Source organism: Candidozyma pseudohaemuli, assembly GCF_003013735.1.
Source record: "Candidozyma pseudohaemuli strain B12108 chromosome Unknown scaffold00015, whole genome shotgun sequence".
Lineage (NCBI taxonomy): Eukaryota > Fungi > Ascomycota > Pichiomycetes > Serinales > Metschnikowiaceae > Candidozyma > Candidozyma pseudohaemuli.
The window spans coordinates 184,864-201,637 of NW_020194449.1; the positions used below are offsets into that span (position 1 = coordinate 184,864).

At 48.2% G+C, this 16,774-nt stretch overlaps 6 protein-coding genes across 6 annotated transcripts; 4 read left to right on the top strand and 2 right to left on the bottom strand.

Moving 5' to 3' along the window:
* Positions 1–266: 266 nt before the first annotated feature.
* Positions 267–1,265, top strand: C7M61_004544 (uncharacterized protein; the record flags this gene model as incomplete). Its single annotated transcript, XM_024859863.1, has 1 exon — positions 267–1,265. One exon carries the CDS (start codon positions 267–269, stop codon positions 1,263–1,265), a length of 999 nt encoding a protein of 332 aa, XP_024712012.1.
* A 924-nt stretch (positions 1,266–2,189) lies between these two features.
* Positions 2,190–3,614, top strand: SSN3 (cyclin-dependent serine/threonine protein kinase; the record flags this gene model as incomplete). Its single annotated transcript, XM_024859864.1, has 1 exon — positions 2,190–3,614. The coding sequence occupies one exon, from the start codon at positions 2,190–2,192 to the stop codon at positions 3,612–3,614; it is 1,425 nt and encodes a 474-aa protein (XP_024712013.1).
* Positions 3,615–4,177: 563 nt separating this feature from the next.
* Positions 4,178–5,170, top strand: CAK1 (cyclin-dependent protein kinase-activating kinase; the record flags this gene model as incomplete). The annotated part of the gene is made up of 1 exon (XM_024859865.1): positions 4,178–5,170. The coding sequence occupies one exon, from the start codon at positions 4,178–4,180 to the stop codon at positions 5,168–5,170; it is 993 nt and encodes a 330-aa protein (XP_024712014.1).
* Positions 5,171–5,724: 554 nt separating this feature from the next.
* C7M61_004547 (uncharacterized protein) lies at positions 5,725–7,425 on the bottom strand (the record flags this gene model as incomplete). Its single annotated transcript, XM_024859866.1, has 1 exon — positions 5,725–7,425. One exon carries the CDS (start codon positions 7,423–7,425, stop codon positions 5,725–5,727), a length of 1,701 nt encoding a protein of 566 aa, XP_024712015.1.
* Positions 7,426–9,262: 1,837 nt separating this feature from the next.
* C7M61_004548 (uncharacterized protein) lies at positions 9,263–12,692 on the bottom strand (the record flags this gene model as incomplete). The annotated part of the gene is made up of 3 exons (XM_024859867.1): positions 9,263–9,277; positions 9,450–9,822; positions 11,533–12,692. The coding sequence occupies 3 exons, from the start codon at positions 12,690–12,692 to the stop codon at positions 9,263–9,265; spliced, it is 1,548 nt and encodes a 515-aa protein (XP_024712016.1).
* A 2,268-nt stretch (positions 12,693–14,960) lies between these two features.
* C7M61_004549 (uncharacterized protein) lies at positions 14,961–15,974 on the top strand (the record flags this gene model as incomplete). The annotated part of the gene is made up of 1 exon (XM_024859868.1): positions 14,961–15,974. One exon carries the CDS (start codon positions 14,961–14,963, stop codon positions 15,972–15,974), a length of 1,014 nt encoding a protein of 337 aa, XP_024712017.1.
* Positions 15,975–16,774: the final 800 nt, after the last annotated feature.

Below are 16,774 nucleotides of genomic sequence, written 5' to 3' on the forward strand. Positions count from 1 at the left end.
GAACCAGTTCGTCTTCAAGGGCCAACCACACCGATTCTGCAACAATTAAATACCGCAGACATGCTATTCGAAAAAAAGGTTGAACAAAAGTTTCAGCTTTAATAAAATAAAGTACATAAGTGCTTGTTTAGGCATGGCTGGTTTAGGGGTGCTCCTGAGGCAGATCTGAAACTGGCTGCAAAAAGCGCCTTTCCAGGGGGGCCACGAAAACAACAACTACACGTCTTTTTCACATTTCCACATCCACAAAGTTGAAATCCAGTAAAATGCTGTTCATCGAGTTCATAAAACGAAGAGCAACCGTTATCAACATCGTGCTTCTTGTACTCGGTCTTGTGGGATACCTCACCTGTGGTGGGATTACTTACAAAGCTTATACTTCCATTCAATCAGACGAAGAATGGAAGAAGTTGGATTACTTTGCTTACGAGAAACTTGTTCCTAACTACTCCGGTAATATAGACAACATCAAATCCATTCTTCAGGAATACGAATCCATTATGTCGCCAAAAAAGTTTCCCAATCCAATGCGATTTCGTAAAGTTGATTCAGATTTCGGCCGGATATTGAGAGAAGGTGAGAATTTCGGCCGGATATTGAGAGAAGGTGAGAAGCTCTTGAATGATACTACTGCAAACAATTTTTGCGATTTCGACACGGTCAAAAGTTGGAATAGTTACTTTATCATGGTCGAGAGCGGTTTTGACAAAATGTTGATTGTTATGAAGCGGAGGCAGAGTATCTCTTTATACTTTACTTCTAGCTTGCTGCTCGAAGAGCTCGAGGAGCGGATGAAGCAGCAATGTCGCAAGCAAATTTGGGAAAGTGTACAGCATTCTTGGAGATGTGACGTATCAATGAATCACAGGAAAGAAAAGTTGGAAAAAGAAGAGTCTTCCCAATCGAATGCTTGGATCTTTTTCATGGTATTCTTGCAGGCGTTCGTCTTGTTGATGAAGAATAAAAGATTCTTGAGCATCTTGCTCGGCTTCTACGCCCTCGCTTTCTTTGTATGCTTTATCGCAGGAGGATGCCTTCAGCGCCAAACGCCAGAAGCTTATCTGCAAAAGTGGCTTGCTGAAAAAGAGCTCTTCAATATCGGTGGTGCATTCATCGGAGCATTCACCACAGGTTGTGTTAAATTAGTAAGTCTTGAGGAAAAAGAGAGGAAGGAAAAAGAGAGGCAGGAGAGAGAGAGGCAGGAGAGAGAGAGGCAGGAGAGAGAGGGAAGAGAAGAAGAAGGAAGAGAAACGCCTCAAAATTAAGCAGCTTTGTCAGCTTCGTCAGCACCATCAGGAACTCCAGGAATCGATTAATCAATTGAGCCCCTGGAATGGGCCGTTCCACTTTTTTTTTTTTATGTTTGATTTTGTTTGAAAGGTATTGATCAGTACCACTGCCACTCGACTCGACCAGTACAGATCATGCGCCTTTTGGTGAGGTTATGTGAGTTACTCTAGAGTGAAAGAGGCAGCCATTTGTGTCGTTGTTTTTATGTTTAACCTTGATCTGTGATTATTTCCAATCTCTATGTGAACCGTATACTTTCTCTTTCACACCACTGACCTCAGAATCAACCGCACTTACAAAATGGCTGCGAATTCAAGAACACACCACAAATTGAAGGATGATAAATCGGCTAAGTTGATTTATTGTTAAATTCTGGTAAATTGTTAAAAATCCAGCGAAACTCCAAAAGGCGAGTTATCTTCGTGATCGAAGTCGGTAATCAGTGGTACTGTGTGTCATGCTTTGAGATCTTGACTTTCTACTAATGAGGCATGTAAGCCCATTGACCGAACAAAATCCACCTTCCTCGATTCCTCAAAATACCGATTTCTCAAACAGACGAGTATATTTAAATCATCAATAAAAAGTCTAATTCACATCAATATTGATACACCCCCACTGGCTCATTCTGCCATCTACTATCTCTGCGCAGCCTTGCTATCTTATCAACACACCACCAAAACCGCCCAACCCAAATTTCAACAAAAGTCAAAAACACCATAAAATCTCCAAAACCCCATTCCCCCCCCTTTATCAAAAAACAAAAGATATCCAAATCATCATCCACCCGTATACCTCCAAAGTCACCTCTTTCGCAGCCAGTACTGTGCAGCACAGCGATATCAGAGAGCTGCTACTCCATCAACTAAACCCCATATCTCCAAAAAACTCCACATTTTATGTACCCCCACGGCGTGTCCCGCTTAAATAGGCCCGGTGCAGGCCAAAACTTCCCACAGCCGTACTACTCCACCAACAACGTGCCCAATGCCCCGACTTCCGCTTCTTCCATGCAGCTACCTCAGCCTACCATGATGGCTCTGAACTCCATCTTGACGCTAGGACCGTACAGGCACCGAAAGGACTTGAGCCGAAACTCCGTGCTTTCAAACTACACCGTTATCGGGTACATTGCCGCCGGAACGTACGGAAAAGTGTACAAGGCGAAGCTGAAGGTGGGAAAGAACAGCAGCTCCGATGATCTAGGGGAGATGGGCCGGCAGCTAGAGAAACAGGAGACGGTGGAAGATCACAGGCTATTTGCCATCAAGAAGTTCAAGCTGGACAACCACTCCAGTATGGCCCATGCCTTGGGTGCTAACAACGAAGGCGGTGCTTATACGGGGATCTCCCAGTCGGCGATCCGAGAAATGTCCTTGTGTCGAGAGCTCAACCACAAGAACATCACCAAGCTCATGGAGATCATGCTCGAGAGCAAGTCCATCTACATGGTGTTTGAGTTTTTCGAGCACGACTTGCTCCAGATCATCCACTACCATCTGCATCCGGACGTGAAGCCGATTCCCGAAACCACCGTCAAGTCGTTGATCTGGCAGGTGCTCAATGGCGTGACGTTTCTCCACAAAAACTGGGTTTTCCATCGAGACCTCAAACCGGCGAACATCATGGTCTCCAGCGACGGAGTGGTGAAAATCGGCGATCTTGGTCTCGCCAGAAAGTTCAACAATCCGCTCCAGAGCTTGTACACTGGCGACAAGGTTGTGGTCACTATCTGGTATAGGGCCCCCGAGCTTCTCCTCGGTACGAGACACTACACTCCAGCTATAGATCTCTGGGCTGTGGGCTGCATTTTGGCGGAATTGCTCTCGCTCAGGCCAATCTTCAAAGGTGAAGAGGCAAAGTTCGACATGAGCAACAAAAAGCTGATCCCGTTCCAGAAGAACCAGCTTCAGAAAATCTTTGAGATCTTGGGCACACCTACAGTAGAGCAGTGGCCCAGTCTCCCGAAGTATCCCGACTACTACGCATTCCAGCAGCATTTCCTCCAAAAGGGAGCCACATACCCGCCCAATCTCAGCAACTGGTACAAGATGATTGGCGGGAAGAGCAAGGGCTGTTTGACATTGCTACGAGACTTGCTTCATTACGACCCTGTCACGAGAGTATCTGCGGACGGGGCGCTTGTGCATCCGTATTTCCTCGAGGCGCCTTTAGTCAAGGAAAATGCTTTTGAGGGCTTGAATGTGAAGTACCCAAAGCGTAGGATCTTCACGGACGATATCGACATCACCGCACAGAACAATAATTTCAACAACAAGAGACACTACGACGACGGAGCGTCGCGGAAGAGGCAGAGGGGGTAGGGCTTCTGGGGAGGTGAGGAGAAGATTTGCTTTGGTGGAGCTGGTAAGGGAGGATGTGCAATTTGTCCTAGTCTTGGTTTCGATAAAATGATGAAAAGACGTTACAGGACCGAGAAGATGACAAATTGGTATACTGCTGAAGGTCTTAGAGCTCACAGCCCACCATCAAGAGACATCCATCCACCCTTCTAGACCGTTTCATGGCTCAATTGCAAGAGACATCCATCCTCCATCCCACCTAACAGCATTATCTACCACCACCCGATCAACATCCTCAATTGAAGCACAGCAGATTGTCCCACAACAAAGCCGCTCAAAATCGCCCTAATGTACCCATCTTTCAGTACACCAGGCAATGGCTGCAAACACCTGAAGCCTCCACAGACAAGCTCATCACAGCACACGACAATCACAGAGACACCACTCCGAACATAATAATCCAAGTTGCATCAATTTTACTATCTTTCCTTTTCTCTACTCTCCTCAAATTCTGCTATAATTGCACATCACCCTCCTCCTACTTCTACATCCATTATCAGATATCGCGCACCTACTACTCCATCATGTATAAGCGGATCAAACAGGTGTACCTGGGTCCAGCATGTGACGTCTACGAAGGACAACTGCAGGAAGGTAATCGTGTGGCTCTCAAGGTAGTGGATCTTGATTTCGTAAGAAAACCACACGATTTCAGAAGAGAAGTGAAGATTCTACGAGATCTCAGTGACAAGAAGAACCCCCACATTGTGCCGTTTATAGACGCCTACAAGGAGCCCAATGGTGAAGATGACGTGCTTGTGATGCCATATTACGAAACAGATTTGGTCTCGTTGGTGCAGCAGAGCATGAAACGGAAAATGAAGTTCAACTTGGAGGATCCATCCAAGAACAAGTTTCAGGAGCAGAACACGTTAGATTTGGACGCGTGTCGGAAAATTCTGTTTGGCCTAGCCGAGGCTGTTCAATTCCTCCACGAAAACCACATCATCCACCGTGACATCAAACCAGCCAATGTGTTCATCAGCGATGGATTCCAACCGGTTTTGGGCGATTTTGGCATTTCGTACCCTGTGGACACCCCGCCGGCGCTGGAACCGTGGAACGAAAAAGTCGGAGATATTGCTACAGGCTGGTACAAGCCGCCAGAGCTCTGTTTTGGCGTGACAGACTACTCATATGAGGTGGACCTCTGGCTGTTGGGCATACTCGTGCTGTACTTGTACTCGAAGGATGGAAAGCCGGTGAATTGCGTGGTTGATGACGACGAGCGAGAGGAGATGCCGGAACTCAACGATTTCGTTTTGCTTCGAGGGTTGTTCAAGAACTTTGGCACTCCAACGGTGACAGACCAGCTGAGCGAGTTGTACTGGGCCAAGATGGCCAGCGAAGAGTACCACTTTGTGAAGTTCCGGTACGACGAGTACCCGAGAAAGGCCGTGAAGGAATTGTTGCCTAGATGTAGAGATGCTGATGTTAAGGCGTTGTTCAGCGGTTTGACGAGGTACGATAACAGGGTGCTTTTGACGGAAGATGCGCTTGGAAAGAATGGGAATTAGAGGACTTGGGGGCAGAATCTAGCATCGTGATCAAGGCTGCTCCTCAGGCTGGCTACCCAAATACTGCTCGTTCAGAGAGGTGTAGAGAAGCGAGGGCTTGATGGAGTCTACAGAGTTTCGGAATTCTGGGGCATAAGGCGACTACCAAGAAAGCTGGAGAATCATGCACCTTCAAGGCGACCCCGGCCCCCATGCAACAGCAAACTTGTTACATCCATCAATTTTCTTTCGTTGATCCATTTGCTTCCCAGATGTCCCAGATGACTCAACCCAGACGCAAAATGACGCTTGCCAACAGCAATAAAACTTCCATACCCGGCAACCCTAATTTAGAAGCAAGTGCCAATCCAGAAGCATTTTTCACGGAAATGTCCCAACAACGCCCTGCAATATGCGTCGCCGAGAACTTCCCTCCATGCTCAGGTGCCAGATAATGGGACCACATAGCAAGGGGCTCAAGAATATTTGCGGGGCATTGACAGGCTACCCCAACCTACATGCTACAGCTTGCTTAATGAATCGTTTACTATTTCGTGGCTCGTGGCTCGTGGCATCTAGAAGATCTTGAAAAGGACCTTTTCCCACACGTTTCTGGGGATCGGATGGATATAATTTCTCTCCTCCTCCTCGACCATCTCCAACTTGGTGAAGTCAAACTCGTCCAAAGGATTGAGCCATCTCTTGCGGCCCACCCAGAAGTACGAGTACAATCTGTGGCCGACGTAGAGGCCAAGAACAATGGGCAAGGTGACGTAGGCGGCGATGAAGTCAGCAATGTTGAATTCGAAGAACACAGCGTATCCGTTGGTGAGGGTGACCAAGATGACAAAACTCATGACAAAGTACGCTCCGTATGGCTGGAAGGGCGTCTTGTAAGGCACTCTGCTCTCAAGACCCCTGGCCTTGATGGCCTTTCTCCATCTGGTGTAGGCAAATGCAGCGGTGGTCCAGGAAATGTAACCTGAAATGGTGGAGATGTTGGAAAACCAGGCAAACACCTCCGAGGAAGAACTGGAGACGTTCAAGTACGCCAAACAGCCCACGGCGAAAACAACAAGAACACAGTTGATGGGCACACCGTATCTGTTGACTCTGGCGAAAATCTTGGGAGCCAAACCCTTCTTGGCAAGCGAGTAGAGGGTTCTAGAGCCCGCATAGAAGAAGGAGTTACCGGCAGAGGCGGCAGAAGTCAAGATCACGGCGTTGATGATGTGGTTCAAGACTGGAATACCGGCATTTTGGATACCCACCACGAAGGGCGAGGCAGAGGCATCTCCGCTTTCTCCCATGAGTCTCTCACTTCTGGAGTCGGCAATGATACCAATCACCAAGGAACCGATGATATAGAAGAAGGCCAAACGGTAGATAAACTGGTTGGCACATCTTGGGATAATACGACGAGGTCTGACGACTTCACCAGAACAAGCCACAATCAACTCAGGACTCATGATGAAGGAGTAACCTGCTCTGACGATAGCGGTCCAGGTAGCCAAGAAACGGCCGGTGCTTCCAGGCACCAAATGCTCGTGGAAGGCGTTTCCATCAGCCCAGTGACGGAATCCAAGCATATCATTGGTGGGACCACCTCCAAAGAACAAGACGATACCGACAATGATCAAGCCTGTGATTGCAAAAATCTTGATACTGGCAAAGAAGAACTCGGCCTCTCCGAAAAACTGCACCGGCAACACGTTCAAAAGAAGCATCAAGGCAAGCAAAATGGAGATCCAGATGGCAATGTGGACGTCGGTGGTCCAGTACTGAATCAACATGGCAGCAGCGACGGTTTCGGTTGCAACCAAAATGGAAAAACCGTACCAGTAGTTGTAACCAAGGGCAAAACCGATGGAAGGATCGGTGAAATCGTTGATGAACTGCTGAGAACCAGCACCTGGCACGGGCAAAAAGGCCGCCATTTCAGCCAACATGTTCATGACAAACCACACCACAGCCGACATGACAATGTACGAAATCCACAAGGGACCAGGGCCCGTGGTATACAAAACCTGGCCGGAACCCAAAAACAAACCGGTACCAATGGCACCACCCAAGGCGATCAACTGGACATGTCTGTTTTTCAAACCTTTCTTGAGCTCGTTTTCACGATCATCAACGAAACCAGCCTCTCCAAAAGGCGACCCCTCGTTCAGAATAAGTTCCCCCTCACCCTTCTCGAGGAAGTCCACCAGCGCCATGGGCTTCTCCTTGCTGTCAGAGGGAGTCCTAAGTATTGAAGACGTTGGCGATTTGTTCATGGTTGAAGTGAAATCTACAGAATACGGGCCAGCCGGCGGCACGGCCATTATATATCTACAACCAAGGCTGCACGGCGTTTGTCAGTGAAGGTGGGGCACTGAAGCGAGAGGTGGGTTGATAACAGGGCCTAAGAAAAAGTGAATAAGAAATGGCGCCCAGCAACAATACCGATCAGACACACTGGCGGGGCATCTCCAATGCCGAACAAAGCATGCACTGTGGGAAAAAGCTGAGCCATCCCTGTGGATAAAAATCACATCCCTTGGGCCGTGGTGGAGGACCCTGGAATACTTTCATGGACCAAACATCACCAACCCCAGTTCCACGATTATGCGCTATCACTTGGTCCAGCGGGGTGTCCTGTGATAGTCTACAGGAAAATCGGAAAGCCTCCTTGCCTCTCAAGGCTTTTTTTTTATCAGTTGCGCTGGGACCGTATTCGATGATGCTTTCGCATCTCTTGGCTCTCGAGTAGAGACAGGTCTTCTTGGCAGAATGGGTTTCTTTTGTGGAATAGCGGATCGCTGTAAACTGCCGTGTTTCGGATACGCAGGCCAATAAGGGCACGGAGATCGGAGTGCTTATCTCGGCTACCTTGGCCATTTTGTGTTTTTTTGCAGCCGCTTCTCGCGATGGTGTTGGTAGTAACTGCAAGGTGAAGAAAAAGGTGGCTTGAGGTGGGAAGCCGGGGTAAAATCGGATCGTCCGATCGAGATTTACGGGGATTGTGGGGATGGAAAAGTGTCGTTCTGGTCAGTTTTTTGGTGGTTTCTGGGGTTTTCGAAAAGTGCCCAAACGGCTCTGATCTACAAGTTTCACAGGTCTATACCACCGGGGTGCGGTGTAGACAATGATGCACGTGGCGGGACGAGAATGGCAGAGGTTTTTTCTTCGGTTTCTTGAAGGCATTATGCAAAAAGAGGGATGCTTGTGGGATTTGGGGTATTGATGGTGATTGTGTCGATAATGGTTAGATAATAGAAATTGTGGGGCACGGCTATCGCTCATAACGCACGAGACTGTTAACCCCAGACACGCTACCGAGGTGGCGGCAGGGCTCATAACCGCGGTCCAGTGAATTGATGATGAAGACGAATTATCACAATTTACGTTCACTTATTCGTTGTATGGCGAGTTGTAATTGTCATCTGGGTTTCATGAGACGCTATCTTCGCACATCTCTACAATGGTGGATGTAGTGGAGTGAACCCAACCGATGCTGCGTTTACACTGTTGGACTCTTTAGACCTCACTTTAAGACAAGCAGACTGTTTTAAGTTATCTGCGGTCTAATTGCAACGATTCATTTAGCTACTGCTAGAGGTTGAAGACATGGCGCTCACATACTACCAACCAAGCGCGAGGTTCGATATTAGCCATCTTCACTCACGCCAGCGATCTTTACGATTCTGCTATCAACACTCCGAAGTGGACTACCTCGATGCAATGGGCTTCGAAGGACTCAGAGCTTAAAGTTGCTATCTTCGATCTGGAGTATCTCGCAGTACCAGAGTAGGAGCCATTGGGCTGAATCCTTCAATGGATGGCGGGTGAGCTAGAGCCTACTGGTGCACCGTTGCTCGGCAGATGTATTAAGACCTATAGAGCATGGCGGTCATCGTCGAAGATGTATGCCTTAGTTGCTGAAGCCAATTTTAAGCCCGCTGCCACGCCTAAACAGATAGGTGGGGCGCTCACGAAACCAGAGATGCCTGATTTTGAGCAACTTGTCAAGGTGATCAATTTCTGGCTTGTACCTCTTATCCTTCGTTGCTTTGAGCCGCATCCGATGGCCCCTGCAAAACTGGTGTGCCGGGTTGTTGGAATCGGACACCCTCACAAGATCATCAACTGGTATCTGCTGGAGGGTTTCATCGATCTGCGCCTGCGTTGTAGGGTAACGCTGGCTCGGAAAGGTCCTGACAAATTCTTCCCTTTGCCGGCGTACCCAACAACGAGTCTCTCGCAAGCATCTTGCTTGAACCCACTTCAAATAATACCTACCAGGCTGATTCCTTTGGACTTCTTCCTCTCTTTTGATTATATCCTTGAGTGAGTCCCAAGTCTTTTTAAGACCTTCAGAATTGTCGACTTGAAGAAATAAGTACGCCTTGGCAGGATGGTCGCCTCCAAGGAACTTTCCCGACCAAAGGGAGTCATCAATTTCATACAATTGTTGAAGCTCAAAATATTGGTTTCGAGAGAGTCTGCCTGTCGTCTGAAGAAGTTGATTCTTTCGGAAGTCCACATAATCCCAAATAGGATAGTCGCTTGTAACCAATTGAGAGTGCAACTCTTCCGCCGAGTCTGACATGAAAGTCAATTGAGAGAGAAGGTTCGTCGCTTGATTTCTAATCAACTCAAGCAAGCCTCCAGTGGCTTCTGGGTTCGGTGGACTCATTTTTGATCTTTGTCGGTTCCACAAATGAGCCTACGGTGAAAGTTGTCGTAGAGCTCGGGGTGCTTATCTGGTACGTTCGATTTGTTCGCTCGTCGTCAATGTTCAACTAGTAGAGGCCAAAAACAAAATTTGAGCTTCAAAAGTCGAAAGTTGGCTCTGGGCGTACAGAGGGAAGTAGTTCAAAGTGGTTTTTGCAACCTTTCGCGAGTCACTCATTTAAATAGCCCAAACCTTGGGAGCATCTAAAACGATACACCCAGTCGAGTTAATGGAATAACGCCTCTTGAGGTGTTAAAAGGTTTCAGGATTCGTACAAATACTTAATCCAGAGCCACATCGAAACTTCAAAACCGAATTGGACCTAGTTATCTGTTCTCACACAGCGCAGCAGATCGATCTCGACGACGATAGGCTCTTAATTTAAGGTCTCGTGAGAGAAAGTCTTGATCAGAGCGAGTTCCTGATACTTTGGACGGCTTGCTTTGATTGACGGCTTGCGTGGGGCCACCTTGGCGATCATACATCCAGCTTCACCAAGCAATGCCTCAACTTCTGGGTTAAGCACTCGATGAAACCCGTGCTCTTTATGAAAGCATGGTTTAGAGGATAATTGAAATACATGTCGACCATGGGCCTGTGAGTCTTCCACACACTCTACGCTCTGACCCTCATGAGCCAGACCAAGTACTGTGAGCCCTTCCTCAAACAGCACTGGATGAACTGAAATATCAAACTTGATTCTCATCTATGGATGTCCTTTGGCGGCATGTCTTCCCAAGAAGGGAACACAGTGATTCAGATCAATGACGTACCCGTTTCTTGCGTGATATAAAGTTGATGTCTGCAATGAAGGGTGTAGCTACGCCCCAGATTAGACACAACAAAGCTGCAATCCAACTCATGCCATCGAGCAAGGCCCTTCTTGAAACAAAAGAGAGAAGGCTTTGTGTCGATTGGAATTCTGCAGTCGAGAAAGCCTGAAGGTATTGACCTTGTACGAGCTTCTGGACTACCGATAACAGCATCCTGAAACTCGCTCCATCTTATCGTGCACGGGAAGTGGCCGTCTAGCAAGGGTGTACTTTCCTCAAATTTCTTGCCATTTTCATATTTTTCCTCCAATAATGTGATTCTGATGTGTTCCAAACGAATGCCCGTGTCCTCTACTTTTTGATACCGGCTAGCATCCTTGAAGGGCCGTGCCACAATGAACTTACAGACGGCAAACTTATCTAGCTCCATCCCCGGAGTAGCGCATAAAAAAGTTTCTTCTCTCGATCGGTGATATAGAGTACGCCCATACAGCGACACTACTATCGAAAGTGGGATCCCTTCTTCACCCAAAGGACATGAAGGGTACGGGTATGACCTGATCAGCTGCGTGAAAGCTCTCGGTGAATTTGCTTCAATGACTTGACCATTAACTACTAAACAAGGAGCAGTAAGGGGTATGAAGCGGGTGGAACCAGCTCCAAAGGTGGGCAGAGTAATCCTCCTGGTTGCCAAGCCAGAGCAGAGACATTTTCGACTTGGTAACCATGTGGGGCTTCCGAGCCACTTCTGTAACTTCAACGAACTTTGAAGAAAGTCACTTTTTGGTTCATTTCTGCTATCAGCGAATTTCGGTCCCTTCATGATATCGGCTGATAGTAAGAAGCATCCTTTTTCGCCGTTGTTGTGCATCAGGAAGCAGTATCGTTGGAACTTTCCGGTAGCTTCATCTGCATTTAGACGGCTGAAGGATGACAAGCTATTGTCAGTTGGTTCAGATGTTTGGAAAGGCTTCAACGAGCTATGCGTGCCATAACAAGTTTCGATTCCGTCAGTTCCCATATAGCGTGGGTTGAATATGTCCTTCTCATGAATTTTTTCATACTTCTCCTGTGCCACATTGATCTCGACAAACGCAGATGCGTTGAAGCTGGGACCACTTTTGTGGGAAAGTGCTACTGTGATTTTCAACCCGTAAGTTCTAATGAAGCCCTCCGTGAAAAACGTGGGGCCCACTTTTGGAATCACACAATCATAGAAGGTATCGGGTATTGTGAGTAACCAGTTAACTCGGAAGATCTCCATGGATATCTTCTTGTCGACTAGCACCTTGCTCCGGACTTCTGTCGATTGGAGGTACTTGTTAGGTACGCAACTGAATTCTTGAAACTCCACACGGATATTGGTCAAGTGTAAAGGCTCCTCGAGCAACATATTAAGGATACGACGATGAGCAACGATTACACTCAAAGAAAGGAAGCTTGGTACATACATCCCGGGAAGCACAATACGAGAGTAAGGCTCTTGACGGATCCACGGGACTTGCTCAAAGTTTGCTTCAAATTCAACACTTCCACCGCTCAGTGCATGATAATGAGTTGAGCCCTTCTCCAATTCAGACCCAAATCCATAGAGCTGATGCGACATAGGGAACTTTGGACCTGGGAAAATTTGCCTTTCTTCCCCCACAGCCAAGACGCATCTCCCTACTATTGGCATAGGCATCTCGAGGTCCGACCAGTCAAATGTGTGGTATGTATGAAGCACCTCAAAAACAAGCATGTTGTTTGCAAAATTCGGCCCTGCCCCAAAGCTGGTTACACCGTTTCGTGTACGAGCTTTTTCAACATGAAGCTTCAGGTCAGGATCGTCAGCCAAGTCTGGGGTCTTCACAACGAACTCTGTGACTTGGTGATGCTCACCTTGAAGCAACAAGCCTATTGTTCGGAACGAGAAGACCTGCTCGTTTACAGCGCCAACAATGTCATCTAACTGACGGGTGAAATCTCTTCTAAAGTTACGAAACTGGAAGATCGTGGTCAACTTCTGTGGTGGGCTCTCAGCCGGAGCAGCTCTCTGACTTGAGAGCTTCATCGAAAGGGGGTGTTTTGCTACTTTTCGAAGAGAGAGATTTTCAATTTAAACGATCTCTACGTTTCTGTCGTTCCCACTTGGCCGTTTTGCAATTCATTGCATGACCCTTCGTACCTAATGAGGAAAGTTTGACATTGAAGTGCATCCCTAGGAGAAACGCCACACACCAGTAGTGTGTTTATCTGGTTTCAGCATAATTGTTGGCTCGACATCAACGGGTTTTGCCAATTTCGAAAGGAGGGCTAGGCTACCAACTTTCACTTGTACCTCGCTGGAGCTGATGACAGCATGATTGGGAGATTTGGTTTATTTACATCGGCAACCTTTATTTTCTCAGAATTCCTTGTCTTTACTGGCATTTCCGGTACTTGAGACCATCTTCATTGCAATACGTCCTGATGTTGATAATTTCAATCGAATACAGCATAATAATCAAGAGGAATCCGGCAGTCCATGTCCCATGAGATCCACATACGGTCTCGGCACCGGTCGTCAAGAACCAGACAATCCAGTCCTTTTCTGGAATTCCAGCAACGGTCCAGAACCGCAGAACCCTCGTCAACCGAAACAATGTCTTCCAGTCATCTACCCGGATGACCTGGAAAGCACAGCCCGCAACGGTCCAGTGATGACCGGATACAGCAGAAGCATGTCGGCTATTTCCAGATCGAGGAGGGAACATCTACAGGTTCAACGGTTTTCCGGGGTCTCCATAGCAATGTTGCGATCCAGAGGGTAGGTAGCTGGATTGAAAAGAGTATCCAGATAAGAAAAAAAACGAAAAAACGAAGAAACGAAAGAATTAAATCACTCTGTCTATTCTGAAAACCGCTTCCCCCTTACCGACCCTCAGGCGGTGTCACTAAACCGCTCCGACCAATCCGTAATGGGTCCTTCGTGAATGGCTGCAAACGCGAGGGTGCAGAAAAGTCCACTACTGGCTACCACCAGCGCAACCACCACCCAAACGACACACGGAAGGTTTTTATTTTTTCAAAAACCCAAAAACCCAAAAGCACCTCTTGTTCTTATCTTTGAAACACAAATGCGCCCCGGGTCCAAGTGGCTGTTTTGCGCTTTCTCCCGTGGATAACCGGAACCACCACTTAAGCCGATCCTATAAGCGCCATTACCTCACCCGCACCCAAGGCCCCACCCTTGGGCAAACGAAGCCAAAGGTTATTTTCAAACCTTATTACGACGAAACGAGGATAGAAAATAAAGAAGATCAAACAACCGATCGACGCCCTTGCGGCGCTGCGGCGGGCCCAGAATACGAATATTTTCTTGAACCGCCGCTCAAACTCGTCCTGGACCTTCATCTCCAGACATCTCCAGGCCATCAAATCCATCTATTCAGAGGGAATGCCTGACTCGTCAAACTCTATTCAGCTTATCTCCGTAGAGCATTGTTGGCAACTGAGCCTTTATTGGCTCTATGCCGTTTTTCAGAACAAACCGGTTTTCAAGGGCACGCCAGGACCCTGAGGCAAAAGCAACCACGACGTCTCGCTAAAGCACAAAAAGCCTTTCCGCTCCGTTTTCGTGTATTCTTGTTTTTTTTGGTCAGCCGTTGTCGAGAACAATGGACCAGCGCTGAACGGCGTTCGGAGGCTGGCCGAGGGTTGTTTGAACGCTTACTAAGCTGACAGTTGGATTAAAGCAGATGGATTAAAGAAGGGTGTTTTGAAAACTCACCAAAATCTCTTCAGAAGGTCACCTTGCTAGTACAAACAGGGCTCGGCTGGTCGTTCCCCTCAGACCTCTTGATAATGAGACAACGGTACAAACGAGGCCGAGAATAGTGACCTGCTGAACAATGGAAAGGCTGTAGTGGCAGGGTGAGAAGGTGAAGAAGAAAGTGAATCTAAAAGAAAAGTTGTTTTAAAAGAAAAGTTGAAGAAGTTAGAGAATATTCCTAAAAGAGCCCAACTATCAGCTCTCATAACCTCTTCCTAGATCCACGCAGCGCATTCCAAGATATAGCCGTTGCTGCTGAAGCTGCGAAACGCAAAGCCGCAGAGCAAAACAACAGCGGTATCTTTGAAGAAACAAGGTAACCAACATTCATAAAATTTTTAAAAAAGCAGTAGTTTCAAATTCACCGAAAACCACGCAACCGGCCACACCGGCTTTTCCTCTGTCTCGTAATTTTTTTCTGGTGTACTCATCCGTCAGGCCTGAGGCTTCCCCACCTGCCTGCCTGCCAGAAAGCGTAACTGACTATAAAAGGCCCTGCCCCGCCTCCAACCTGTGTAACCGTGCCAAATGACTACCCTTCTTAAAGGTATAGGAAAACTCCAGGTTTCCAACAACACCGTGCCGGACTCGCCCACGGACGAGGACTTCATCAAGTGCTTGGATTACGACGAGTTGGAGCGCAAGTTTGGCTGTTTCAAGTACTACCCCAAGTTCCTCAACAACTATGACTACCTGACGCCCGAGATCAAGGAGATGATCGGCGACAAGCCCGTGTATCTGAAGGCCAACAAGCACCTCAAGGGGTTCAAGAACCCGGGCACGAAAAAGACGTTTGTCACCGAGATTGACGTGGAGACGGGCGAAATGACCGTCAAGGAGAAGATCGAGAAGAAGGACCGCAAGGCCCGCAAGGAGGAGAGACGGGCCCGCCGTGAGGAGCGCCGGGACGACCGCAAGGAGGACCGCAAGGAGCGGAAAGAACTCCGGAAAGAACAGAAGGAGCGCAGAGACTTGAAGAAGAACGGCTCCACCGTCGTGGACACAACGCTACCCATCATTCAGAACCAGCCCAGAGGCAGACAGGACTCGGTGGCGACGGGGAACTCCGGAAGCACGCAGAATCTGGGTCCCATGGGTGCTCCAGCCAAGGTGGAGCCTTCCAACGGCAATTCCAATGGCACTGCCCACGCCAACGGGAACGCCAACACGGACGGGTTCCGCTTCAACAACCCCTTTGGCGACCAGAGCACGTTGGTGTCTGAACAAGAGCCCAAATCCAGAGTCAACTCCATAGCGTCGAAAGCCAGACAGAACTCGGTCCACAGCGGCGTGAAACCCCGCCAGAACTCGGTGCAGACGTTGGAGAAGCCTCGCAAGCTGACATTCTCGCTGAAGCTTCGTGACATGATCATGCCCCACAGGCACACCGTCGAACAAGACAGCACAGACCTCCAGCGGACCCAGTCGTATGACCAGACCCGTCTGCTGATGACCTTCAACCGGGGCGCAAAGACCGGGTTAATGAAGAATTCCGAATCGAAAGCTCGCAGGATGAGCGAACAAATTGGTACGTATACTTGAGAGATAAGAGAGAGAAAGAGACCCAGAGAAACAGATCCCCAGATCCATCAAAATCCCAGATCCAGAGCATATCCATCCCAATTCCAGATCCAGAGAATCCAATGCCCAGAGAACTTCCCACAATTACAAATTCCACCACCACCTAAGAATTCCCCAGCACACTCCACATTGAGATCAAAGAACAGAGACGTAGAGTTATGTCATTCGCAGTTGAGGCACAAAGGAAAGCCACAGGGACCAACAATCATAACCAAATCAAGGAACCGAAATCGAAGAAATCGCAAGGTGGGGAAGCAGAATTACCAAACGCGGTGGGTCGGCCAGTTGGCCACCATAGGGCATACTCGCTTTCAGGCTCGGGCAGGATGCCGCACAGGGTGCAGCATTTTTACGAGCACGTAGAATTGGCGAAATCTGGCTGATCAAATAGCGAGCCTGAAACCACCAATGACTGGCGTTGCAAAATCCTTCGTAACTTGTGGAGAAGCATCTCTTCCCCACATATATGCAGGGCAGCCTAAGTGGTCTAGGTCGCGTGTTGGGGCCTTGAGACTTGTTGGTGAAGCCTCATTGAGGTTGATGATCAATGACACCTTCTCGCCTAAGATCCACTTGCCGACGGTGCCGCTTCTCGTGATCAAAATTCGAGTGTTTCCTTTGCGGGGTTTTGCAGACCGGCATCATCACGACTCCATGCAGGAAAGATGAATAAGGGCGCATTGCAAAGCTGGCTAAAGAGCGACGGTCCAATGCAGGAAAGGGTGTTGCTGCAGCAGCTTGTTCCGCTGAGCTGACCGGGT